At 43.1% G+C, this 26,810-nt stretch overlaps 5 protein-coding genes across 5 annotated transcripts; 3 read left to right on the top strand and 2 right to left on the bottom strand.

Annotated features, from left to right (window-relative positions):
* Positions 1-2,814: 2,814 nt before the first annotated feature.
* Positions 2,815-9,084, top strand: LOC102722483 (copper methylamine oxidase). The gene is made up of 12 exons (XM_006652347.3): positions 2,815-3,455; positions 5,108-5,217; positions 5,301-5,606; positions 5,849-5,961; positions 6,067-6,397; positions 6,491-6,706; positions 6,790-7,026; positions 7,270-7,455; positions 7,717-7,857; positions 8,177-8,445; positions 8,541-8,622; positions 8,728-9,084. Exons 1-12 carry the CDS (start codon positions 3,194-3,196, stop codon positions 8,845-8,847), a joined length of 2,373 nt encoding a protein of 790 aa, XP_006652410.3. The 5' UTR covers positions 2,815-3,193; the 3' UTR covers positions 8,848-9,084.
* Positions 9,085-10,026: 942 nt separating this feature from the next.
* Positions 10,027-12,833, bottom strand: LOC102722205 (F-box protein At1g70590). Its single transcript, XM_015836314.2, has 4 exons — positions 12,185-12,833; positions 11,711-11,844; positions 11,021-11,203; positions 10,027-10,511 (listed from the first exon to the last, which is right to left on the bottom strand). The coding sequence occupies exons 1-4, from the start codon at positions 12,831-12,833 to the stop codon at positions 10,338-10,340; spliced, it is 1,140 nt and encodes a 379-aa protein (XP_015691800.2). The 3' UTR covers positions 10,027-10,337.
* A 5,354-nt stretch (positions 12,834-18,187) lies between these two features.
* Positions 18,188-19,799, top strand: LOC102706653 (2-oxoglutarate-dependent dioxygenase DAO). Its single transcript, XM_040523391.1, has 3 exons — positions 18,188-18,792; positions 18,894-19,212; positions 19,352-19,799. Exons 1-3 carry the CDS (start codon positions 18,455-18,457, stop codon positions 19,592-19,594), a joined length of 900 nt encoding a protein of 299 aa, XP_040379325.1. The 5' UTR covers positions 18,188-18,454; the 3' UTR covers positions 19,595-19,799.
* A 97-nt stretch (positions 19,800-19,896) lies between these two features.
* LOC102721918 (protein THYLAKOID ASSEMBLY 8, chloroplastic-like) lies at positions 19,897-22,535 on the top strand. Its single transcript, XM_006652345.3, has 2 exons — positions 19,897-20,687; positions 21,546-22,535. The coding sequence occupies exons 1-2, from the start codon at positions 20,364-20,366 to the stop codon at positions 22,002-22,004; spliced, it is 783 nt and encodes a 260-aa protein (XP_006652408.2). The 5' UTR covers positions 19,897-20,363; the 3' UTR covers positions 22,005-22,535.
* Positions 22,536-24,532: 1,997 nt separating this feature from the next.
* Positions 24,533-25,653, bottom strand: LOC121054294. The gene has a single exon (XM_040523695.1). It carries the CDS (start codon positions 25,478-25,480, stop codon positions 24,908-24,910), a length of 573 nt encoding a protein of 190 aa, XP_040379629.1. The 5' UTR covers positions 25,481-25,653; the 3' UTR covers positions 24,533-24,907.
* Between the last annotated feature and the right edge of the window lie 1,157 nt (positions 25,654-26,810).

Genomic DNA, 26,810 nt, shown 5'->3' with positions numbered 1-26,810 from the left:
AAAATCCCCTTTAATAAATTCTAAATCATTCTTTATTACTCCCTCCGGTCATATTTGTTTGACGTTTCGGATAGGAAGTTTACCTTATTTTCTTTGCAATTTACTTGTCCTAAACGTCAATTAAATCTGTTCGGAGAGAGTAGTATGGAACATTTTGGTCTGTTTGGCAATTTTAGAGAAAGGGAGATAGCGGTGAGATTGACGTGGGAATTTGATTTTTAGTTCCGATCTATCGATTGGCCTATGTGATGGGAATTGGGTGTGAGTTCAGTCAGAGATTAAATTTTAAGGGATGATCAAGGAATCATATTTGTATCGATGCGCAAAGGCAGGAGTTCTCTTCCAACTTTCACCGCTATCCTAGTATTAAAAATCATGAAATTTCCTCACCACTTTCTCGTCCACGACTCACCAGAACTCTCATATATATCTTTTTTAACCAAACAAATAATTAGTAGCCTTGTCCTCTAAACTCCTATTTCCTCTTACCAAACACATCCTCTATGGCTTTTATGAGCTATTTAAAAAGGGAACATTCCATTATTTGTTGTTTATAGATAGTTGCAGCTAATTAGGAATTGCAAATTAGGAACACTATTGATATACTCGTCGTACATTCAATAGACTCGTGCACTTTATGGTGGGGTGTACAAGTACATGGAGATTTTTGGGAGCGATGGTTTTTATGTGATTAAGGAGAACAAACGACTCAACTTTTAACAGAGATATGTGTACCAAGACACTCATGCTTATATAAAATGGCACAACCTGTAATGTCACTTTGAGAGGTGGCAAATCCCGACACTTACAAATTACTCATATAGTATATTGTCCCGACAAATCCTCTATTTATGAAATATCATCAAAACAATATTTTTATATTGTAACTCATATAGTATACTGTCTTGACAAGTTGACGAAATACACCCGATTGATAAGAGCTAGTACTATAAATCTCTTAATATAAATCTTAAAATGCCATGTAAGATTAAATAATTAGATGGAAGAAAGCAGAGATGATAGAGAAAATGAACTATGCCTCATGCAAAGTATTGACTTTGTACAATTTACAAGAGAAAAATATAAATAGAAGTAGTAGATTGACTAAACAATGGTTAATTAATGAGTGTGGGCTGTACATGTCATATCTTAATTAATGAGTTGTTTAGTATGAGAAATTAGCGGTAACACATACCTCTGTTAAAAAACTAAAGGTATCACCCACGTGTGTTACTTACTCCAATCTGATGATTCTTATCATTCTAGATAACAATATGGTCTTCTAAAACTATTATTCACTAAATTTTCTATTTAATATATGTAATAAACAAACATATGCTTTTATGAAATTACTCCTAATGATTCACATATACATGTATTCTAAATCTATTATTGACTAAAACTCTTTGAAATTAATTAAATTTTAAAAGCATAATAATATTTTCAATACAAAACAAATATATTATAAAATTTATTCAATTGTGAATTTAATAAAACTAATTTGGTGTTGTGGACGTTAGTATATTTTCTGTAAAATATTCAAACTTAAAAATATTTAACTTTGAGTAAACCCAATCAACTCGTGATATGAAATTGCGTGAGTATCAGGCTATCAATATTAGGAAAAAGATAATTACTATGCGTTATTTACCTCGGTAGCCACTTGGTAGTACAGCGACATATCAGATCACTCCATAATGCTCTAGGGGATAACAGATATCATTAAATTTTCAACTAGGTCGCAACATGGCAAAGCCCAAATGACAATGATGAGTGATCAGCCATCAACCTCAACTTACCTTCTGACCACAAAATACCAAAAAAACAAAACAAATAAGATAAAACAATCATTTTCCAGCTGATTCTAAAATGGTTAACAACAAGATCAACACGGACATTGCTTATCGGCAAAAAATGCCAAGTTTCCGAGGTCTGATCGTCTCAAAAGGGAAAAAAAACACGAAAACAACCAATTTCCAGCTAGTGCTAAAATGTTCTAAAAAATCAACACACGAAAACGCCACTCTTAATTTTGGCGAAAATGGCAAGTTTTGAAGGAGTGATCATCTCAAATGGAAAAAAAAACCCAACAAATTTCCATCTGGTCATAAAATGGTTTAACAACAAAAACCAACACAGTAAATGCCATTAGGTGCCAAGATTTTACTGGGAACAATCTCAATACATGTTTCATGGGTGTCATACACATTAAATAGGGTGCTACATCAGTAAAATTGCTAACGTGGCAAGGTCGAGTTTTATGAGATGAGAGATAAGTTTCATGATAATTATGTCAGTGCATTCCCAACCCAATGACTAATATGGTGTCCATAGCATTAAATAAGTTGCCACATAGGATGAAAAATGATGTGGCAAGTGAATAAATGAGGAAAGATAATGAAACCATGTCTTGCATGAGACATGGTTTGTACACAATATCCAAAATATCATGTGAGATAAGTAGCATTAAATTTAAGTGTAGAATAGTGATGTTTGCATTGAAAAGGTAGTGTTTAGTACTAATTTCTTGATGATGAGAAATTTATAGAAACCATATCTAGTGTTATGTGTTAGGTGCTCTCGTAAAACTACGAAAGTATGGATTGAGTAAGCATCGAAAAAGTTTGGCACGGTGATCAGCAACCCAGGGTGGGGTACAGCTACCCCTGTGCATGTAGCGTTTGAAGAAAGAAGTGAGCCCAGAAGGATCCAGCCCACCCACTTCCCATCCCACGCCCAGCCACCTTTTACCCCCCACCCCTCGCCTTTATAAAAGCAACGTGAGCCCCGAGGCCTTCGCCCTCCAAAACAACCCAAACCCCTCCTCTCCTCTCTTCTCCCCACCGCCACCGCCACCACCACCACCACTCCAGCTTCTCCCCGTTCCGACTCGTCGGTTTCTCGCGGAGAGGAGGAGGAAACGCACGACGCCTGGGGGGTCCCTTCCGAGCCTCTGCTAGGGTTCGCGAAGCCGTAAGCCCCGGAGCCCGTGTAGAACCACCCCAGAACCCCCCCGGGAGGTCGAGAGGACAAACGAGGAGGAGGTCGGGGGGACGACGAGAGGGGGGTGGGGGAGGAGGGACGAAGGCGCGCGGGAGGGCGGAGGCCTGTGCTGTATGTCAGATCGTGTGAGCCGGCGAGGCGGAGGCGGCGGCGGAGAATACGGACACGGTCAGCTCGCGAATCCGCTCCAATGGCCGCAGCTCAGGAAAAGGCGTCGGTCTGCTGCGGCGGGGGAGGTGGTGCCGCCGCCCGGCGCGATGCCCCCGGGTCGTTGTCACGTGGGCCGATCGTCGCTGCCGCCGCGGTGTCGTCCGCGGCTGGTGCCGGTGCTGGGAAGGTCTCCATGGCCGCGGGCGATGAGTCGCGCGTCGCCGCGGCTGCCGGGGGCGGCGCCGTGATGGAGGAGATCGCCGCCACGGTCCAGCCCACCACCGCGAAGGCCTCCTCAAAAGGTATACGGGATCGCCACCCCTTTCGCTCTCCACCTCCCTCGATTGCGTTGGATTGAGCTATTTGCGGTGACGCGTCGTGGATTTGTGTGAGTGGGCGTGTTTGGTCGATTGGGTCATGGGAAATGTTTCGGAAGAGCCGTGCCGTGCATGGATCATAAAGCAGGGTAAGGCACGCGAGTACGTGATAGATATGATTCGTCAAGATCACGATTTCTCGCGAGCTGAGACGCGAGTTCGGGAAATGTACAAAGTGCGTACTCGATCGACTTATCGTCCACATGCAAGCTGATATGCAAAGTAGTGTGTATGATCTGACAGTGTTCTGGTTATGCTTGCTCAATCGATGCATGCAGGCGGAGTGTGCAGATTATGTCGTGCGAACTGTAAGTATGTATTCCATTTGCGTATGCACATAGGCGCATTAGTCTGCCATTAACATTTAGCAATTAAAAGGAGATAGTCTGCACTCCATGTCAACATCATTGATGAATGGATCATGGGGGCATGACGTGATGGTACGACACCTACTTGTGGGACTTGCTGTCACATATCTTCCGGTAGTCCGGATTTGTTGTTTACTGTTCTGACTTTCTGCTTTGTCGTCGTGCGTTACAACCTTTAACGTTTTATTTTGATCACTATTAGCAATTCTAGCCTTTTCTTTCTTTCTTCCATAATTTTTGGTTGATGGTGAAATTTGATATAGGGAAACCTGGAAAATGACTGAATATGAATACTGCTATCTGTTTAGCGATGGACCAATAAGTTTTTTGATATAGCGAAACAATTAAAAATCTCTGAATATGGATAGTGGTTTCCTTTTAGCAATCAACAAATAGAGAATAGGCTTGTTGACTATGAGTCATGGGGTCATCAGCAATATGGCATCTGCACTTTATTATATGCGCCATGCACTAGGCATAATATGATTGTGCAGGCTGGTCCACGGGGCTATCATAAATTAGTAGTGTTCGTGGGATGCTGAAGAAATGCAGTATACTTAAGTTGAACACTTATTTTTTGTCTAGTAATGCCCATATAGGCTTGCCTTTGAAACTCAACTTCGACTATCATCTCATTAAAAAAATCATTACATAATAGATAAATTCTTCTTCCTAGCTTATTAGTTAAGAAAGACGGACAAGCAGCCACTTTCAGTTCCTCTGAGTATCTATTTTTAAGGGACTATTGAATGTGTTACATGGAGAGATGATCGACAGTAATGTAGTTGATACACCTATATGTTTTCTCTCATTAGATTACAGTAATGAATATTTTTTCTTGATTGACAGCTAAATCTAAGAAGAAGGATATTAGTTGGTAGAACAATAATAGAAAAACACTGTAAGGTATCATTTATTTATCTGATGCTTCAGAGAGGTCAACAACTGCTTTTCTATTAAGTTCTCTCTTTCGCCATCCTGTTAAGCGCATCTAGCATGGAGCATGGTGCTCTTGACCTGCAAGCAATCTATGTTATTATGGTTGTCTGTTCATGCAGTAGTTTGGTTGTTTACAATTGGTCTATTCGTCCATATTTAGCTATTTCATAGAAGTTGTTTGAGTGACTTGTTCAGCAGACCACATCATAACTGAATTTTCTTCATTACTACCTGTTTCTAATGTTCTACTGGATGGGAAAAAAAATGCAGGGATACCTATAATGACAAGAGCCCAGAGAAGTCACCCTTTAGACCCATTATCTGCAGCTGAAATTGCAGTGGCTGTAGCAACTGTAAGAGCTGCTGGAAAATCACCTGAGGTTCGTCAAAATAACATTTCATACACCTTGTCTACAACCTTGAAAAATAAGGAGCTGACACATGTATGTTTCTGAATTTGCAGGAACGTGATGGCATGCGTTTTGTTGAAGCTGTGCTATTGGAGCCAGAAAAGAATGTTGTGGCATTAGCTGATGCCTACTTCTTCCCACCTTTCCAACCATCGCTGCTTCCTAGAACCAAAGGCTCTGCTGTCATTCCAAGCAGGTTGCCTCCTAGAAGGGCCAAGCTCACAGTCTACAACAGACAATCAAATGAGACCAGCATTTGGATAGTAGAACTCTCTGAAGTGCACGCGGCTACTAGGGGTGGACATCACAGAGGGAAAGTAATATCATCTGAAGTTGTTCCAGATGTTCAGCCTGCAATGGTATGCCTACTAAATTTGTTTAGTAACTTTTCTCCCTTTAATTATTTTGTCCCAACTTTTCCAACCATTTAGACCATGAAATTTCTTTAAACAACATTCAAATTTACTCTGCAATATTGCTTTTAGAACACAATTCTTAGTTTTCCAATATCTAGGCTTGTATTACCATTTGAACTGTTGGTTATTTTGAAGTTTTTTAACAACCTTTTGGAGTGCTCATTTCTAATTTCTATATTTCACAGGATGCTATGGAGTATGCTGAATGTGAAGCTACAGTCAAAAGTTATCCTCCATTTATTGAAGCTATGAAGAGAAGAGGTGTAGATGACATGGAGCTTGTCATGGTAGATGCCTGGTATGCTATCTTTGGGAAAATTCTTTTGTTGCATTTTCCGTAACTTTATTGTCTTACTATTATCAAAAAATGATTGAATTGTGAATATCGTTCCTAAATCATCAGGTGTGCTGGCTACTACAGTGATGCTGATGCTCCCAGCCGCAGACTTGCCAAGCCTCTGATCTTTTGCAGAACTGAGAGTGATAGCCCCATGGAGAATGGTTATGCACGTCCTGTGGAAGGGATCCATGTTGTTGTTGATATGCAGAATAATGTTGTCATAGAATTTGAAGATAGGAAGTTGGTTCCTCTCCCCCCACCAGATCATCTGAGAAACTACACTCCTGGGGAAACAAGAGGTGGTGTTGATCGAAGTGATTTGAAACCTCTTATTATCAATCAACCTGAGGGCCCGAGTTTCCGCATTAATGGATATTTTGTGGAATGGCAAAAGGTGCTTTGTTGTAGCTAATGCTTTATCAATTATATAGTATAAAAAAATCCCCTTGCAATTAATAACTCTTCTAATTCTAATGATGTTGAGCAGTGGAACTTCCGCATTGGCTTCACCCCTAAAGAGGGTTTAGTCATCTATTCTGTTGCATATGTTGATGGCAGCCGTGGACGTCGGCCCATAGCCCATAGACTGAGCTTTGTTGAGATGGTTGTTCCTTATGGAGATCCAAGTGAACCACATTATCGCAAGAATGCTTTTGATGCTGGAGAGGATGGACTTGGGAAGAATGCTCATTCTCTTAAGAAGGTCATTTGCTCAGTTCTTAGTGATTTTTAATCTTCCTAGAATTTAACCTTTTCATCTGACTATTATATGCTCTTTTTGTGTAGGGATGTGACTGCTTAGGTTACATAAAGTATTTTGATGCACATTTCACGAATTTTACGGGTGGTGTGGAAACAATTGAGAATTGTGTGTGTTTGCATGAGGAAGACCATGGAATCCTTTGGAAACACCAGGATTGGAGAACTGGTTTAGCAGAAGTTAGGCGGTCAAGGAGGCTTACTGTTTCATTTATCTGCACAGTTGCCAACTATGAATATGGTTTTTACTGGCACTTTTATCAGGTAATTATTTCAGATTGATATTCCTTATGATGTCCTCAGCAATTAATATGTAACCTATCAGGGCTGATTTTCCTTCTATAGATGCAGTTATGCGTGAATTATTGCCATTTTGGCTGTTGCAAACATCATGAGATTTTGTTAACTCATATTTGAATCTGGTTCCTTTCTGAATCTTTTGATGCTGCAATATTCTGCTACCATATTTTTGCAATATAATTTATTTGCTCATTCTGTTGGATATAGGATGGAAAGATAGAAGCAGAAGTAAAACTTACTGGAATTCTTAGTTTGGGAGCTCTGATGCCTGGGGAATCAAGGAAATATGGTACAACTATTGCTCCTGGTCTGTATGCACCTGTTCACCAACACTTTTTTGTTGCCCGTATGGACATGGCTGTTGATTGTAAACCTAACGAGGCTCATAATCAGGTAGGTTGCGTGTTATGCATTTTCATTTAGTTCATTTTATTGAACTATCCACAATAAATTGATGCAATTAAACTTTATGGATAGAATAAATGGATGTTCTAACACCTACTTCCACAATAAGGAATATCATAATGTTACTTTGACTTAGACCTGTTGCTTGCCAGAAACTTGAACGGCTGCCAGTTTAATTCTAGCAGTAGCGGGGCCTTTTACTTGAATTGACATGGGGTTGATATTTTGGTACATTGCTTCCTATTACAGGTGGTTGAAGTAAATGTGAAAGTCGAAAGCACAGGCACACATAATGTGCACAACAATGCTTTCTATGCTGAAGAAAAACTACTGAAATCTGAGTTGCAAGCAATGCGAGATTGTGACCCTTCATCTGCACGGCATTGGATCGTAAGAACATTATCTTTCATTATCATTTTTTTCATACTGTGCTAGTGTCGATGTACCATGATATATTGTTTCCAGTACCTGGTCACCATTTTTCTTGTGTAGAAATGACATGTTGACGTGCTGCTTTATGGCGATGCATGCTTTCCTAGTTTGCACTTACTAGCTGCATTACTCTTGACGTTTCACCACAGTGCATATCCTAATGACAAATATAGCTTAAACCACAACTAAGTAAAAAACACACATTATTTTGTGTTGTGACAGCTTTACATACCGATCTTTCTTTCATTCGTACCTAACATTGTTGACATCTGATCAGGTAAGGAACACAAGGGCTGTTAATCGTACTGGGCAGCCAACTGGCTACAGGCTCGTGCCTGGTTCAAACTGTTTGCCGTTGGCTCTACCTGATGCAAAGTTTCTTAGAAGAGCGGGGTTCTTAAAGCACAATCTCTGGGTCACACAGTACAGAAGCGACGAGGTGTTCCCTGGAGGAGAATTTCCCAATCAGAATCCGCGCATCCATGAGGGATTAGCTACTTGGGTCAAGAAGGATAGGCCCTTGGAGGAAACCGACATTGTTCTCTGGTACTTGCTGTTGCGCATCTGTAACTATACTGGCGGCGTTTCTTTTCGGTTCATGATTTGTATTAGTAGCACTTAACCAAATATTGCATCTGCAGGTACGTGTTTGGGCTCACCCATATCCCAAGGCTGGAGGACTGGCCTGTCATGCCAGTGGAACGCATCGGCTTCATGCTCATGGTAAAGACCTTTGCTAGCCTTTCGTATCTCCTCTTGCCGTTCTGATTTGACAGTCTCAGCTCAAGGTCTGTTTGTGTTTTGTACTCCTGTCTCTTTTGTTTTCAGCCACACGGGTTCTTCAACTGCTCGCCGGCTGTTGACGTCCCTCCGGGCTCCTCTGACGCTGACATCAAGGAAGCCGAGTCGCCTAAAGCCATCCAGAACGGGCTCATCTCGAAGCTCTGAGCATCCGCTGCTCCTCGTTTAGAAGAAATGCTACTTGCATGTCGCTGCTACGTATGCTTTCTGTCACGATATTGTTGCAATAAAACCAACACTGGCTATTTTCTGTGTTCTGTACTGCTAAAAACTTTCCTGCTGCGCTGTTTGATTTGTGAATTGTGATTGTGAATCACGTCTGGTAACGTTTGGAATGGCGTAAAATGCCCCTATAAATAAAAAGCATGCGCTATCATTTAGACATTATTATGTTGCCTTAGCTCATTTGACTTGCTCTGTATGGAAAAAACTGATGCAATATACAGAATCTGTGGGGTGCTGATGTATCGGCGATGGCGATGGGGACCGGAGACTTTACAAAGTCTTCAGGGATAAAAAAAACTAATGGAATAGTATTCTTAAGACTTCAATTGTACCTGCATACGTTGCGTTCCACTGGGAGAGAACCATACAGCATGAACAAGATGTATACGGGTACCGTGATTCTTTGGACCTTTCAAATCAAATTTCTCCCAGACACATTCCATCGACGTTTAGTCGTCAAATCTTTTTGGCAAAAACATCACATCGAACGTTAGAAAGGATTTTCGGACACGTATGAAAAAATGAATTTCATAATTAGCCTAGAAACTGCGAGACGAATCTTTTGAGCCTAATTAATCCATCATTAGCACATGTTGGTTACTGTAACACTTATAACTAATTTTCGGACACGTATGAAAAAACGAATTTCACGATTAACCTAGAAACTGCGAGACGAATTTTTAAGCCTAATTAATCCATCATTAGCACATGTTGGTTACTGTAGCACTTATGACTAATTTTCGGACACGTATGAAAAAACGAATTTCACGATTAGCCTAGAAACCGCGAGACGAATCTTTTGAGCCTAATTAATCCATCATTAGCACATGTTGGTTACTGTAGCACTTATGACTAATCATAATTAGGTTCAAAAGATTCGTTTCAAGATTTCTTTCATAACTGTGCAATTAGTTTTTTAGTTCATCTATGTTTAATGCTTTATTTAGGTGTTTAAAAATTCGATGTGATGTTTTTTTAAAAAAAATTGGGAACTAAACAAGGCCTTAAGTTGAGTTACGGCATTCGCCTACAGTCAAACTTTTTTTTTTCTTGAAAACACCAGGCATTTCTATATATGACAAACCAAGGTTATCAACTATACAGTTCTATCCTGCGCTGCACCATTGCATTACTGCATGCCCTTCAAAATTATTGCCTCTTGATTTCCTCATCCTGTAATAGTATTTCTGCTTACGTAATTTCTGTACAAGAACAAGATGTAGGGGGGGGGGGGGGGGGGGCGGGGGTTGAAAGGCGACGCTACCCAGACCCACATACACTGAGCATGCTACGGACGCATATTGCTCACTAGAAGGCATGTTGCTCACTTGGGCATTCAGGTGGTGAAATTTCCTGTCAATTTTGACAACAAGGGGTTGTTGATTGCGTATCCGGCAGGGAGGCTGGTGTAGTCATCTTCTGGTATATAATGCTCTCGGACGCCATTTGTCAGCATCTGATAGGGCACGTTGCGCATTCACAAGAGGAAGTGATTCAAGTATCACATCCCTCATATGTGAGGCAGCGGCTTCTCCACGGCGCGTCGCCAGCTCTAGATACATAAGCGACCTGACCTTGTCTCCTGCCTAAATAACAAAATAAACAGCATCATGAAAAAGAATGACGAAAAAAAGATGAAAAAACATGCATACTAGCGTGTGCATCAAAACGCTGTTAGCCTGTTACTACTTCAATGCAAGGTTGATCTGCTTAGTTACCTACTCAATACTTCATACTACTGCTTAGCCCTCTGTACCTAAATTTCCTTTCAAAGACATCAAATATGCCAGTTCCTAAGTAAAAGTTATTGCATCTATACAAGAACGCCAAAGAAGATATTACAAACCTTAACATACATAGACAAGAATAGTGCACTGAAATGTACAATCGGAAGAAGTGTATGGTGACTAACAGAAATAGAATATATAACGAATACAATATTCCATGCAGTTAAGTCATTCAAAAGTTTAAAATATTTTCCACAAAGTTAAGTCATTAAAAATATTAGTACACTATCATTTCACAATTCTGAGGCAAATCCATAGTTCTAGATACACATATCAGGCATTCATTGGGTGGAAATGGAATGACATACCGCACAGAGTTTGATACCACATTCATAAAGAGCTTTCTTGTGACCACAATCAGCAGCTAATTGCAACCACCTCTTTGAACGCACTTGATCCTGTGAGAATCCTTCACCATAGCTGTAACACAAGGAAATGTTGTACATGGCTCGTACATTTCCTCCCTCGGCAGCTCGCAGGTACCATTTTGCCTGCATTTGCATCAGGGCAACAAAACACATAGTCAACTTTATGCACTATAGAGGAGGTTCGTTAGCCTGCTGGTAGTAATATTGTAACCACCATTTTAGCGAATTCAGATTGATCCTGATGGATAATGTCGTAATTATAAGTTTATGATTAAATTGTTCAAGATAACCCAACTGATCAAAAGCTCAATGCCAGAACTATCGTCATCCCTGTATTGATAGATCACACTGTAAACAATGGAATGCTGATCCATTGATCAGAAACAATAGTCAGCTCCAAAACCACAATGGAGCTGACAGATTGGTAAATTTACCCACGTAGGAACAGTAGGAGGTTGTTGAATTATAATTAGTTTATACTATTCGCTACAGGCGTATTGTGTAGAAATTAGACACTAAAACAAAGAAATGGTACTGTTTCAACAATTGGATTATCTAGAGTAAATGTGTACTTAGGTTTCAGTGAAAATCTGCGAAATGCAGATGTAAATGTAACAAGTGGCATCTTACAGCTTCCCGCTGATGACGCTTGATCCCTTTTCCATTCTGCAAGCAAAGGCCGAGGTTGTATTGAGCACGAGCATTGCCTGCGGCCGCAGCTGGATAAAACCATCTAACAGCTTCCTCAGCCTTGGGTGGATCAGCTATAAAATGATTTGGCAGCAACATCAATTGCAATTCCTTGAGATGAAGAAAATGATTGCAAGAACAGCAAACCCAGAAGGTTTCACCCCTGCTTGTTTAGAGTCAGACTGAGTTAAAGGTTACTAAAAAGAATCACAAAAGACAAAAGCCAGCGACAGAGCAAAGTCAAAACTTGCCCTAAACACGAATGGCTCTAATCATTCTGTGAGCAAATCTAATGGAGCACCAGTATAGAATGCTTGCACGCAAGCCCAATCCATCCTAAAATTCGAGTCTTTTTAACTAGCGCCTCGATCGAGTATCCAAGAAAGCTAATCCCGTAGGCGGAATCCACGGTACCTTCCAGGTAGGAGACGCCGAGATTGCACATCCCGACGGGATGCCCCAGCTCCGCCGCCTTCTGGTAGTATCCCACCGCCTCATCCCGTCGTCCCTCCTCCCAGCACATCAGCCCCGCGTCCACCATCGCCGCCGCGGACCCCAGCCCCGCCGCACGCTGGAACAGTTCCAGCGCGCGCGGCCTCTCCGCCTTTCGCCCCTCGGCGCCGCCCGCGCCTCCGCCGGAGGAGCCGTGCTTGACGCGGCGCCCGCGCGCGTGCAGCGCCGCGGCCTCCCGGAGCGGCCGCAGCGCGTCCCGCCACGCGCGGCACGCCCTGCTGGCGGCCGCAACGTCGGACGCCCCCGCGGCCGCCAGCGCCCGGTGCACGAGCTCCGGCGGCAGGGCAGAGAAGTCCACACCTGCACCGTCACCGGCGGCGTTCGCGCTCCGCGTGGCAGTCTGCTGAAGCGGAGGCTCGGGCTGGGGATGGGGCGGAGGCTGAGGCTGAGGTTTCGGCTTCTTGGAGTGGCGGCGGCGCCGGCGGTTGTGGTGGTGGTGGTGGTGCGGCAGCGGCGGCGGCGGCTCCGACGGCGGGCCCACGCGTGGGCGGGAGGAGAAGGGCGGGGGCGAGGGGGTCGGGGGCGGCCAGGTGCGGCTCGCGGCGTCCATGGTGGGGGGGAGGGGACGCGCCGAGCCGCGTTGGAGGCCGAGGACCGGACGGGAAGGAAGGAGATGGATTGGTGGGACGGCGGGGGTGTGTACGTGACGACGCGTTGGGTTGGGTGGGGATGAGAGAGGTCAATGGTCTGTGCCCTGTGGGGTTTCGGAAATAATGCATACAAACTTTCCTACCAAAAATATTTTATTTTTATAAATTAATTATGAGTATTAAATATATAAAAATAAGTCAAAACGTGTTTAGTTCGTCGTATCGAATGTTTGGATATTAATTATGAGTATTAAATATAGATATGTAATAAATTAATTTATAAATAAAGACTATGTTATTAGACAATTTTTTAAGTCTAATTAATCCATAATTAGCAAATGTTTACTGTAGCATCACATTCGCTAATCATGGACTAATTAGGCACAGTAAATTCGTCTCACGAAATAGTCCAAGATTATGGATGAGTTTTATAATTAGTCTATATTTAATACTTCTAATTAGTTTCTAAACATTCGATGTGACAGGGACTTTTTAGTCCCTGTAAACAAACATGGTCTATATTTTGAATAATTATTACATTACAGTTTAATTGATTACGAGATAACGCTTCTGGATTTGAAAAATAAAAGATAGATGATTATGTTCTAAAAAAGTAAAAAATTGAATGCACTAGGAAATGAAAATGTAAGAGTATTTTTGGTCTGTGTAGCTTTATACGGATCAATCATATACTTTTTTTATAATGTAAAATAGTTTACTTTTATCTAGATTTTATATAGATATGGATGAATCAACCATTATATAATATATATATATATATATATCAAATACTACTTTTGTTTTATAATATAAAATATTTTAGTTTTATCTAGATTTATATGGAAACTAATAAATCATATGGGTTGATCAATATATAGATTTAAGTATAGCTAAAATATTTTTAAGTATGAAACATACGGAGTATATAATTAAAAAAATGTCTTTTTACATGAAAATATTACTTCCGTTTCATATTGTCAGAAGTTTCTAGCATTGGCTAAATTCATCAATTGATGAATATATATAATTTATATATATATATCTAAAGTATGTATAATAGCGGGAAATGGAGCTCCCTCTGATTTTTTGACTGGCGTGGCCACCTCCGTTGCTGGACACGCACAAGCTGCTTTTTTACCGCGTTTATTTACTGCGTCCTTGCTGTTTAACATCCGAGATACAGGCTTGCCTTCCACTCTCACGTGGCTTCGTGCTTCGCCTGCTGTCTTTTCCTGCCACTATTCAATGGTAGAATATGTAAAGCTGCTGCTTGCTTGTGAATTGGCCATTTACTGCTTCCACTCTGCCTATTCAATGCTGCTTCTGCACAGTTCCGTGGGATGCAATTTCCTAAGCTATGCTTTCCACCCTGAACTTCTCCTCTGTTTCCCCTTCGCTGACGAGTTGTCCCTCTCTTGTATATGTCTAGATTCACTCGTATCCGTATAAACGAACGTGACAGCAGTTATTTGGTTTGTGTGGGGGCCCATGGTGACATTGACTCGTCTGGCGTAGTCGGCTGGATTGGTTTAGTAGGAGTATTTTGTTGCCGTCGTTTGTCTCTCTCGTTAGGAGCTTTCTTTCGACGTCGTTGAATACCCGAATACCTCACCTAATGTTGTGTGCACGCTTATAAAAATGGTTCTTTTTCTTCATATATTTTATAAACTGGTGGGTTTCGAGCCACAAATTTAAAAAACGAACCGGCATTGATTTTAAAACATAAATTTATGTTTCTTTTTCTTGTTGAGAGCGGTCCCTAGAAAATTTGCTTATTTGGTCTTAGATTTTCTTACAATATAAAATTTGCTTAAAACTAAAACTTACTCCCATCGGTTTTCTAGTTTAACACACCTGATTTTTAAATATATGATTAAACCACTCGTTATATTAAAAAATGTAATTATCATTTATCTTGCTATGATTTCATTTATTATTAAGTTAATTTTAAGCATGTATTATATTTTTACTATTTTCTATAATTCTTTTGAATAAAATGAATGTTGAAATATATGAATAAAAGTCAACAACATCAAGCATAAAAAAATCGAAGAGAGTATTCGTCGGAATTTTGAAGATGACGCTATAGGAGGCAGCACTGTTGTAACAGTCTGTTGCGACCAAGAATCTTTTCCTGTAGCATCACGACTCTAAACGACAGAAGCATAGAGGGCATTGACATTGACAACGACTTAGAGGACTACGATCATCCCCCCTTGCCATCCGGACTTATACTTTCTCCGTAGAACTAATTTCCTTCTCAATGGTCGACCTAGTCATACACCGGTGGTTGAGTTTCAAGGTAAGGTGGGTGCAATGAGTCTAACAAACCGTTGTTGCTCGGTATAGGATGTGCGGCCTTTGACATTGATAGTGTTTACAGAACTTTGATGCGACTATATGAACTAGTTGTAGATGGCCACATGGTGAAGGTGTGGCGTTGATCATTCATGCGGCTTGGCTTTAAGTTTGTGTGTTGTGGGTGAGTTAGAGCCGCTCATTAGGTGTGATGAGTTGTGCAATGATAACTTAGAGTTGCTTCTCATGGGCAACATATGGTGGTCATGGTTGGCAAGTTAAGAAAGCTTAGGATGAAAGGTTTGTCTTGTCTTTAATTGTCGTTAGTTAAATTGACGCATGCGGTCAATGTTTTTCTCCTGATAGGCACAGTACTGGTGCTTCTATCATTTCCTTCAAATGAAAACATAGTGTGGTGTTTCTCAGAGGCATCCTAATGGTACTTAGTAGTAGGGACAGAAACGGTTCAGAATAGACCAATCAATAAGGGAAATCATCGGTCATAATTTTTTTTCTGAAGCTATCGAAAACGGATTTGAATACTTTTCTCGTAAACAAAAGCGATAAGGGCAATATCTGTTGAAAATCAGAACGGGTCAAAAACTTTCCTGAACATTTCACAGTATTTCTACACACTCATATGTCATGAATCCATAATATCAGTCTAAATAGCCTAGTTCACTTCAATTAGTTAGCCTTGAATTATTAACCAGTAAAGACATATACACAAACACTTGTAATGACTTGTCTGATGTGGACTTTACTTTGTGATATATAAACTTCGTAACAATCTGTAAATTGTATCTTACGTTGTATTGAGACAATCATTAACAAATTGATTTGTGATCATGGTTGTAATCCTTATGATATAAAATGGTAATTTGTTAGTGGCTAAATTTTGGAATTTTTGATCTACTGCTTTAGGAAATGTTTGGAGCCGTCTGAGCTGTTTTCGAAACAGATCACTTTTATCCCTACCTACTAGCAGGGTGTTTGAACGGGTATTTTGAGTATCTTTAGATGTTGTATCTTCTTTGAAGGTTTTGCCTATACGTCGTATCTTTTGAAGGCTTTTGCCTAGACTGTCCTGTTCCACATTTTAGGTGTTTTTGCCTGTTCAGGTTGACAATCGTCGAAAGAAGTCTTGAAATAAGCTTGGTAACGATGACTTGTGATTTTTAGTGGTTGTGCCAACGTTGGCATTTATTTTTTCCTGTCCGTATTTTTTTACCCTTTTTCTTAATTAATGGTGCAAATGCAATATTTTTTACTTTTCAGTTATTATGCCCATGTAGACCTTTTTTTCTATCCGTGTTTTAACCTTTTTCTTAATTAATCGTGTAAATGTATGGTTTTTATCTGATTTCCCTTACAAAATGGGCCAACTTCTTAATAAAAAAGAGGATTTGCCTATCGTTTTCGGAGGTTTGTTTTTTAAAAAGGGCAGATATAGAATCGGTCCCAAGCTAACAATGCGAGAATGGTGACAGGTGCACACATACTTTATGCAACATATAAATGGAGTCCAAACTAACAATACAATGTTAATCGTGGCATCATAAAAATAAGCACACAAAAGGGAAAGGTGTCATTGTTTGTTTTAAAACAAAGTGATATATTTGCAAACAAAAATAATTTATAAATAAAACTTATATATATATATCCTTAACAATATAAAATCAATGTAAAAATAAGAAAGATAAAAATAATCTCAAAATTAAATCCAAATTTAAATTTGAAAACGGCGTGCCCAAGCAGAAGCAGCCCAACTTACCTCCGATGCCCAGGCCGCACGGGGTCTCGCGGCACGGCGCACCGGTTCCACCCAAGGCCGGCCTGCCGGCCTGTGGCCGAGATTTCACGGGAACGCACGCCGCATGCGCAGCGCACCCTACCGCTGCAGCCTCGGGGCATAATAACAAATTTTATGGATAATAAATAAGATGCTATGTAATTATTTTTAATGATGTGATAAAGTATTAATGAAGTGAGAGATAAAATGAGTTTCATGGGAATGAAACCTACTCTGCATTATTACCTAGACAACGTGTGTCTTAGGAAACAATAATATATGAAACTATACATTGAAAGAGATGTTTCATCCTAGTTAGAGAGATGTTTTATCCTAGTTTCAAACTTTTTAGATAACATATCACTCTAGGTAATCGAATCCCAGTTACTTTAAAAATATACCCGCACGACGTTGTTCTGAGTACCGAGTCTTCCGACATCTCGATGCGAGTAATGCGACCCTTGCCGTGAAAACTTTCGATTACGAGGGCCCTCCTGCAATGCTCGCCGCATGCCCAGCCCAGATACTAGGATGTACTACGAGACGACGTCGTATATATCGAAGCAGCATGCTGAGACCGACGTCACGGATGACGACTTCATTAGCCTGTCCAGGAATTGACTTAATTGTTGGTTCCCGCATAAAACAATCAAACGGTGGCGCAACGGGTGTTAAGGATAAGATATTGGTTGCTACCGGGAGAGAGGAACACGCAAAACTGTTTCTGTTTCGCTGTGTTGCATGGCAGCAGAACAGACGACGATCTGGACTAATTAGCATTCTTTGCAATCCCGCGGAATGTTGAGCAATATCACCTGCCAATTGACACGAATTTCCGGAGTGTAAGCTACACTACCGAGTATGGTTTGCCTAGATTATACTAACATCTTCTTCTCCAACTTTGTATACACACTCTTCCTCAACGATTAAACATCGTGTTTTTTAAAAGGTTTTATTTATAAAAGTTCATTATCTTATCATTTAAGGTAGATTTTAGTTTGATAGCATTTAATTCCGCCGTTTATACTTACTATTAAATATTACCACCGTTATATATATACTTAAAGTATAAATTTAAACTACATTATAAAAATTAATATTACAAATTTAGATAATTTTTATCGTTATCTTTCGTCCACGAAACAAACAACGCAGCCATATGTGACACTTCAGCCTAAGCCACCTGACCGACGGGATGACGAAGCAAGCCAGCGTTTTTGACGTGGAAATGGCGCGCATGTGTCGATCGGCTGTCTCGCCGGAACGGGCAACACGCCAACGGCCTCGTCTGCTTTCTCGTCATCGTGCCGTGCCGCTGCCCCCGACAAGCCGCGGCGCGACGCGCCGCCCTGTGTGCCCCTCTTCCCCCTGCGTCGCTGTCACGGCGCGTCTCTGAATAGGAGGACCCCCCCGACGCAGCTGCCGAGCGGCGAGCGCGAGCCTGACCGGTGCGTCGCGTAACTCGCGGGTGAGAACGAGAGGAATAGGGAGATGGTGGAGATCCCGGCGATCGACCTGCGGCTCGCCGGAGCGGGCAGCGCCGAGGAGACGGCGCGGCTGCGCGACGCGTGCGTGCGGCTGGGCTGCTTCCGCGTGTCGGGGCATGGCGTGCCGCCGGCCCTCCAGGCCGAGATGAAGGGCGCCGTGCGCGCGCTCTTCGACCTCCCCGACGACGCCAAGCGCCGCAACGCCGACATCATCGCCGGCAGCGGCTACGTCGCGCCGAGCCCCGCCAACCCGCTCTACGAGGCCTTCGGCCTCTGCGACGCCGCCGCCTCCGCCGACGTCGACGCCTTCTGCGCCCGCCTCGACGCGCCGCCCCACGTCAGGTGATCGACCGCGCGCACGACGAACTCGCTTTCCATCCTCTTGATCCCATCAGAATCGGTAGGATTTTGGTCTCAAGAAACGTGCAATCCGGCCGGCGCAGGGAGACCGTGAAGGCGTACGCCGAGAGGATGCACGAGCTGATCGTCGACGTCGCCGGCAAGGTCGCCGCGAGCCTGGGGCTGGACGGCCGCTCGTTCCAGGACTGGCCGTGCCAGTTCCGCATGAACAGGTACAACTACACGCAGGACTCCGTGGGCTCCCCCGGCGTGCAGGTCCACACGGACTCCGGCTTCCTCACCGTGCTCCAGGAGGACGAGTGCGTCGGCGGGCTCGAGGTGCTCGACCCCGCCGCCGGCGAGTTCGTCCCCGTGGACCCCCTCCCCGGCTCGTTCGTCGTCAACATCGGCGACGTCGGACAGGTGGGTATACCAAACCACCACTTCTCAGTTCTCACACCGAATTCCTCACCAAATCGAATGCCGTCTCTCTCGCCGGTGGGCTGATCGCGGACGTCGCACCGGCACCGTCTCGTCCCGTGTCTCCTCGTCTGATTCTCAGGCGTGGAGCAACGGGAGGCTGCACAACGTGAAGCACCGGGTGCAGTGCGTGGCGGCGGTGCCGCGCGTCTCGATCGCCATGTTCCTGCTCGCGCCCAAGCACGACACGGTGAGCGCGCCGGAGGAGCTGGTGGACGACGGGCACCCGCGCCGGTTCAGGGAGTTCAAGTACGACGACTACCGGAGGCTCAGGCTGTCCACCGGCGAGCGCGCCGGCGAGGCGCTCGCGCGTCTGGCGGCCTGACGACCTGGCCACGCACGCGCACGCGCGCGACATTGCTGCGCCAGCCCGTTGGGTGAACTAGGCTGGACAGTGATATGCTGATATGAAAGATTGCGTACTAGCTGTACGGTAGCGAGGGATTAATCTGCCCCACGTAATGAAAGGACATTAAAGTTATATTGGGTTAAAAAAATAGTACTGGCAGTAACCATAGTAAGTTTGGCTATATATAAGTCTCTACTAAATAAATACTGTACATGTTAAGCCTAATTGATCACATGAGTTAATTTTCTCATTATACGACATAAACCTGGGATAGCATGCATGCATGGCTCTTTGCACCGTCCATGCAATCTTAAATATTTCCTCCACCGTATAAGACATTAGTCACGTTACAGTATTCATCTAATAAATCTAGATATATAAAAACCATATATATTAAGAATATATAAATTTAAACAATATTATAAAATCTTAAAACATGGAACAGACAAAGCGGTAGATAAATAGACAAGGGAGGTAGGGTGCATGTCTCCGTCTTTTTAAGCATGTGCTACAAAACGTATTCTTGGATATATAGGTGTGATTTGCAGTGATGAATATTGTGTATCTTTATGCAACCGAAAATAATATTAATGGGGATAAACGAGCGTTTTTATTTGGAAAATGAACTCACGAATTAAAAACAAATCATTTTTTCTTTCATGGGCCTGACTACCGAGCTGGCCCATTCCAAGCCAATCCCAATCCGGTGGCCGGCGCCCATCCTTGCTCGTACGGTGGCGTGGCGATGCTCGCCTCCGCGGCGGCCTTCTCGCCGCTCCGCCGAGCCCCTCCCAGCGCCGCCGCTCGTCGGAGAGCCGCCGCCGCCGCCACCGTCATCACGATGCGGGACCGGAGCAAGAACCGGAAGCCGACGCAGCGGGGTCGCTACCTCAGCACCGAGGCCATCCAGGCCGTCCAGTCGCTCAAGCGCGCCGCCCTCCGGGGCGGCCCCTCCGCCGCCGCCGCCGCCGTCCCGGTGGAGCCCAAGCTCCGGCGGCTCCTGAAGGCCGACATGGTCGCCGTCTTCCGCGAGCTCGCCGCGCAGGGCGAGGCCCTCCTGGCTCTCCAGGTACACTTACCCTCTTATCTGTGCGTTACCGCGCAGCGTACTGGATCGGACTTAATTATAGCAGTAGTATTGGTTCTGGTTAGAGTTACGTGATCCAATTGCCCGGAAATTGTACCAGACTTTCAATGATTTTTGAACGCAATACAAATGGCATCAAATGTTGGAAGTTCTGGATTATGATCAAAGGGGTTCAAACATGGAACTCTTTCATGATTTATCCGCTTATATATGCTGTGCCCTGGCTGATTAGATTTAGGCCTACTTATTATGATTTTTTGAGCAAGGATTCAGCTAACATCTTACAAGTTACAACAGTACTATTACCACTGGTTATGTGTTGTGAACTCCTTTCCTAAAATATTGAAGGAGATATAAACCTTTTAGCTGTACAATGTGATTTTCTGTGACACAATAACAGTAGAGAAATTTTATGGTACTTAAGAAAGTACCTAGAGATACCATGTTTTTAACACTAGAAAATGCAGTACCTTAAGGTACCATCTCAAGGATGGTAAAAGAACCCCATAAGAATAATCTTAAATACTAGCAAATGTGTGTTAACATATTTTGAACTATATTAATTTAAGAATGATGTAAACACTTATTGTTTCATGAACAAACATAATCCAATGGTGTGCAGGAATGAAGTCAAATACATTGGCAGCAAAGCTAATTTTTTTCTTTTCATATTTTGCTACTAGCTTCTTTAAATGGTTTTCTCAGTATGACATACATTGATTTACTCTTCGTATTCTTATCTGCATTAGGATTACTAGATGGTGCTCACAAGCAGAAATTTCTTGTCTATAACTGAGAATGGACACTGAGATGCCTCTCAATGTCGACCATTTCTGATAGGTCTTTGAGGAGATCAGGAAGGAGCACTGGTACAAGCCTAAGTTGCTGTTGTACGTCGATATTGTAACAGTGCTTGCAAGCCAAGGCTTGCGGTCTGATGTTGACAAGGTTTGTTCATATCTGAAAAGGGAACAGCTGGAAGCTGACACTGAAGGGTTCAATTGGCTTCTGAAGGCACTCCTGGATGCTGAGTTTACACAATTATCCATGGACTGCTTCCGTTTAATGAAACTATGGGACAGTGACCCTGACAGGGTAACATACAAAACGTTGATTAAAGGTCTTGAGTCTCTAGGAGAGATGGACCTATCTGCTGATATAAAGTTGGAGGCTCAGAATGATTATGGTGACCTGGACTTCCTTGATGAAGAGGACATGATCGATACTCTTGAGCAAAAGAGCATTTGGCGAGGTTCATCGCTCATCGTGGAGAATAAGAGGGTACAAATTAGTTCTTAACTGGATGGTCCACTGGTGGTGATCTTACCATTTTATGTAATCGGTAGTTCAGTACAGTATTTGTGAAATTTAGGATGATTGCGTCGGTTTGGCAAGGAGACCGTTGTGAAATACTACGAAGCTTTTAGAGTTAGAGTAGTTGAGAAGAACAATATATTGCACCCAACAAAACTTGATGACTGGTGACGACTTATACCCACCTGATGATTCTAATCTAGAAGAAAGGAATACCTGCAATCTTTTGTATTCATGTTTTGTTCCATAGCATATTTTTGCCTTGAAACATTGTGTATACAATATAGTATACTCATACATTGATGCCTTAAGTACAATATCACAGTCCCACTTATGCATGCAATCTCAAGCAGTTATCATTTATCATAGAACGGAAGAGCAATCATCTACAGCTACATTACAGATAAGCTGTTGTTTCTGTTCAACAAGGTATTTGGAAAACATACCTGTTCATGTCTTATCGGTATAAGATGTTTTTGTTCAGCAAGGTAATTGGAAACATATATGTTCATGTTTTGTCAGCACAAGAAGGTTCGTTCCATTCCTTGGCTAGTTCTATCATATGTACTAAACAACACAAACAGTTTCTGGATCAGTGATAATGCGGCTGTGACGATCGCGATCTGAATCCAGGTTCAGGGAAGCACAATCCAGAATCAACCAATTCGATCACCATTCGGAGCAAATGAAAAGTTCTCTGGATGGATCAATGAAGGATAGACCAACCTAATGAGCGTGATCGATGATGCTGCGTGTTCGACGAGTAGTCGTCGCTGCAGAGGAGGGAGGCGGCCCCTACCTCTGCTCCTCAGCCGCTGCCCTCTGCGGCGCCGCCTCGCCCCCGTCGAAGTCGACAGCGTCGTACGCTCAAGCAGAGAGGCGGAGGCCCAGGGATCCTCCCCGTGTTGTAGATCTTGCAGACCGCGTACTCCTTAGCCTCGGGATCGAGCTGGTTGGCGCCGCGGGAGGTGGCCGCGCGCTTGTTGAGCCGGTACTCCTTCATCCTCCACTCCGTCGGCGCCAGATCGCCGTCGCCGCGCCTGTCGAAAAATGCGAACCTCCTCCGGAACGCCACCGCCTCCCCGCCGCTGCCCTCGCCACCGGCGTACGCCTTGTCGCAGCCGTACCGCGTCCAGAACCCTCCCAGAGCGTCGCGGCGGCGCTCGCCGTCCTCCGGACTCCCCGCGGAGAAGAACCAGCGCGACGCCTCCCCGCAAGGGTCACCCCTCCAGAAGCAGCGCGGGAGGGGAGCCAGGGCCGCCGGGTGCGCGGAGTAGACGTCCACGCCCACCGTGACTTCCCCCGGGAGAGAGACGACGCCCTCAGGGAGCGCGCCGCGAAGCGCCACGGGCACGAGGTAGTCCGTGACGACCATCCGGCCGGTGAGGCGGCGGAAAGCTTCGCCGTCGGGATGCTCCGCCGAGGCCCGAGGTGATTGCTTCGCCATAGCCACGAGTGGGGTTTCTGATCGATCGGAGCCGGGCTTGGCTCGAATCGAATGGTTTGGGAAGGGAGGCAGGGGGGGACGAGGCTGCGTGTTGTAGTGGGAGATTTCAAATTCTGAGACCTGGTATATGTACTGTACGCAAGCGAACGAACGCAGCTGGGGACTTGGAGTAGCCAACTAGAGTCTTGAGGGACGGAGTATAGAGTAGTAAATGGCCGCGTTCTTTTATCCTCATCGCTAATGTATTTTTCGTGAAAAATTTATATAACAAAGTTAATTAAAAGAATCATATTAATATATTATATATTTTTTATAATTAATAATTAATTAATCGTGTACTCTATTATGTTTGATAAAAAAACTTAAGCCGAATGTGGCCTACTACTGTGCCACGTTCGATACCATGAATAAGGTATCTAAACTTCTCTTTTTCGTATGTACGCTTTCCGAACTACTAAACGGTGTATTTTTTACGAAAATTTTCTATAGAAAAGTTGTTTTAAATAATCATAATAATCTATTTCATATTTTTAATAATTAATTAATCATGTACTAATCTATTACTATGTTTTTCACGCCGGATAAATAATCCCCTTCTCCTCACTGCCGAACACGGCCTATGTAATACGAATAATTTTGCCGTCCTCTAAAAGTAATAGATTGATATTTTTTATGTAAAATTTAGTATTTTAAGATATAATATATTTTTGAGTTTTCAATGTACAAGTATAAATTTTGGCACCATTTCTTAAGAATGATAAATTTGTCCATGTAATATATGATCCGGGTATGCTTTCAAGCCCTATATACAGTAGCTTGTGTTGTTGTTTACTTGATCCATCTTCGATGGTGTAATTTTAGGATGATGTTGAGCTATTCTCTGCCGACCAAAGATCGAACCTCAGTGAGGGTCTAATTGGGATCATAGTGAGGTTTCATCAACCACAGCTCACCCTCACTGCGCCTCCCAACGTCGTCTGCAGTGAAAGCGAAGCAACCGTTTAAACGCATCTAGAAGATACGATTGTTTTTCTTATATTTTGTATATATTTGTGTGTATATTTTATGTACATATTTCACCAACTTAATTTTGGGGTTATGCTATAAAACCGGCAGTGAGCATAGTTTCCTTGGTAAAAAAAAAAACATTGCCCAGTAGCAAAATGATGATACGGCTGCTTCAGTGCAGCCACAGCCCAGCTACAATCATGGGAACCAAAGTATGCCCTAGTATCGTTAGCGGTTGAGAGGTAAGATCGGAAAACAGAATATGACGAGGAAAAAAAAACAAATCGAATTTTAACTGCTGCTAATAAGCCAACAAGTAGATGATGGGAGGCATGCCGAGCCAGCTTCTCGAACTCTCAGATCGCCTGGAAGAGGGATGCAAGTAGAGTAGCACCTACCGATCGTATCCTCGACAGACGCAACCGAGCGCACTCTACTCCACCGTCGCCGCCATGGAGTCGTCGGCGTATTCATCCTCGGAGTCAAACTCGTCGACGTCCATGGGGAGATCCTCTTCACCCTCGAAGACATCGTCGTCCTCCTTGGTGTAGATCACACGGACCACGCAATCCAGGTTCGCCTTGGGGTTGGGCTGCGCCCGCGCGCGGTGGAACGCGGCGGCATCCTTGTTGAGCCGGTACTCCTTCATCCGCCACCGCCACCTCGGCTGCTCGTGCTCGGGCACCACCGTCTCCCCGCCGCCGGCTTCGTCGCGGTGGTAGCGGAACTCGTACTTGCGCCGGTACGCGACGGTCTCCTCGCCATCCGCGCCGGAGTACGCCTTCTCCTCGCCGCCGACGCCGCACGGCAGCCAGGCCCCGCCGGGCACCTCGCGGCCACGGATGTCGGTGGGCCGGTCCCCGAAGAAGTGCGCCCGCACGTCGCCGTTCCCCCTCACGTGAAGCCTCTGGTCGAAGGGGAGCGCGTCCGGGGTCGCGGCGAAGACGTCCACGCCCTGCACCATGTCCTGCCTGTGGAGGGCGCAGTTCTGCCCGTGGATCGCCATGGGGCCGAGGTACCCCCCCGATGATGAGGCGGTCGGAGGGGCGGAAGTAGAACCCTATTGGCGGATACCCATCATCCGCCCCGGCCGAAGGCAGCATTGGCACGCGAGGAGATGAGACTCGGAGAAACTTTCGGTTTTGGAGTGGGAGAGGGGGGAGGGGAGTAGGAGGCTTGGAGCGGTGCAAAAGGAGGCGTGTGTGATTTTTGGAATGAACCGGCTCTAATTTATAGATAGATGAGAGCAAAAATACATGAACGTAAGAAGAGATAAAATTGAAGCGAAATGTTCAGTCTTAAAAGCTTACATGGGGCTACTCTCGTAATAAACTACCGTTCCTTCCGTTTCCTATTATAAAACTAACATCGTCTAGATTTATATGTGTTCTAATAAATATATATATAAATCATATACATTGATCCATGAAAGAATCTAAGCAAAAACTAAAAAGTTTTATAGTATGAAATAGATAAAGTAGCAAATTTTCGCACTAATTTTATGCGGAGCAAAAATGTGAAAGTGGACTATTCGCATACATTTAACCAATTTTGTTATTTAAAAACTATGTTTAAATATGCGAAAATACATATTATAATAAAAAATATATTTAGTAATAAATCTATCATAAAAAATAATATAACTATATATATTTTCAAATAAGAACAATGGTCAAATATGTGCTCAAAAGTTAACGGCGTTATCTATTCAAATACGATACGAAGAGAGTATTAACGGTTACTTTGTCTCGGTATAAATATAACTGTAATTTATGTAGGATTTTAAAAGTAAAATTGGATATTTACCTTCCGTTGTTACAAAATAATTGTACTGCTTCTGATTTTTTTTAATGTTGTTGATCTTTAAAACTATATTTTAACTATTTGTCTTATTCTTTAAAAAATACATAATTAATAACTGTTAATCAAAATACATTCACTAGATAACTTGGGGCACTCTATATGCTCATATTTCTATATGAAGCGAGAAAAATATTTGTGTTTCATATACAAACTATTAAAACATAGAATTACATTTTAGTACGATTTTAATTATGCAGATACACGAGTTACCGAGTGTGCCGTTCTCTCCTTGTGCATGTCAATATTCATATTAAATTATCGCTTTCTGTTTGACTTTAGTCGTGCAGTATTGCTATGGTTATTTTCACAATTTTAGTAATCGATAAATGTGTACAAAATACTCTCTTCTTGTCTTTTTATTTGTCAGAGGTATATTGTTGATATCTCACTCACATGTAAGATCTGCACAAGTCAATAACATATGGGTCAGAATGATATATCTCTAATTTAGTAAAATTATAATAATAGACTTA

The sequence above is a fragment of the Oryza brachyantha genome, chromosome 4, assembly GCF_000231095.2.
Source record: "Oryza brachyantha chromosome 4, ObraRS2, whole genome shotgun sequence".
Lineage (NCBI taxonomy): Eukaryota > Viridiplantae > Streptophyta > Magnoliopsida > Poales > Poaceae > Oryza > Oryza brachyantha.
Note: the sequence above shows the minus strand (reverse complement) of the source record. Positions and strands in the feature narration are given on the sequence as shown.

Excerpts from the sequence above, each read along its gene's own strand:
- LOC102721918 (XM_006652345.3), top strand. The coding sequence starts at position 20,364 with ATGCTCGCCTCCGCGGCGGCCTTCTCGCCGCTCCGCCGAGCCCCTCCC. Across the intron at positions 20,688-21,545 it reads AGGCCCTCCTGGCTCTCCAG|GTCTTTGAGGAGATCAGGAA; the intron begins GTACACTTACCC and ends CATTTCTGATAG.
- LOC102722483 (XM_006652347.3), top strand. The coding sequence starts at position 3,194 with ATGGCCGCAGCTCAGGAAAAGGCGTCGGTCTGCTGCGGCGGGGGAGGT. Across the intron at positions 3,456-5,107 it reads CGCGAAGGCCTCCTCAAAAG|GGATACCTATAATGACAAGA; the intron begins GTATACGGGATC and ends AAAAAAATGCAG. Across the intron at positions 7,456-7,716 it reads CTAACGAGGCTCATAATCAG|GTGGTTGAAGTAAATGTGAA; the intron begins GTAGGTTGCGTG and ends TTCCTATTACAG.
- LOC102706653 (XM_040523391.1), top strand. The coding sequence starts at position 18,455 with ATGGTGGAGATCCCGGCGATCGACCTGCGGCTCGCCGGAGCGGGCAGC. Across the intron at positions 18,793-18,893 it reads GACGCGCCGCCCCACGTCAG|GGAGACCGTGAAGGCGTACG; the intron begins GTGATCGACCGC and ends CGGCCGGCGCAG. Across the intron at positions 19,213-19,351 it reads ACATCGGCGACGTCGGACAG|GCGTGGAGCAACGGGAGGCT; the intron begins GTGGGTATACCA and ends TCTGATTCTCAG.
- LOC121054294 (XM_040523695.1), bottom strand. The coding sequence starts at position 25,480 with ATGGCGATCCACGGGCAGAACTGCGCCCTCCACAGGCAGGACATGGTG.
- LOC102722205 (XM_015836314.2), bottom strand. The coding sequence starts at position 12,833 with ATGGACGCCGCGAGCCGCACCTGGCCGCCCCCGACCCCCTCGCCCCCG. Across the intron at positions 11,845-12,184 it reads CGGCGTCTCCTACCTGGAAG|CTGATCCACCCAAGGCTGAG; the intron begins GTACCGTGGATT and ends ATCATTTTATAG. Across the intron at positions 10,512-11,020 it reads GTGGTATCAAACTCTGTGCG|GCAGGAGACAAGGTCAGGTC; the intron begins GTATGTCATTCC and ends TTTGTTATTTAG.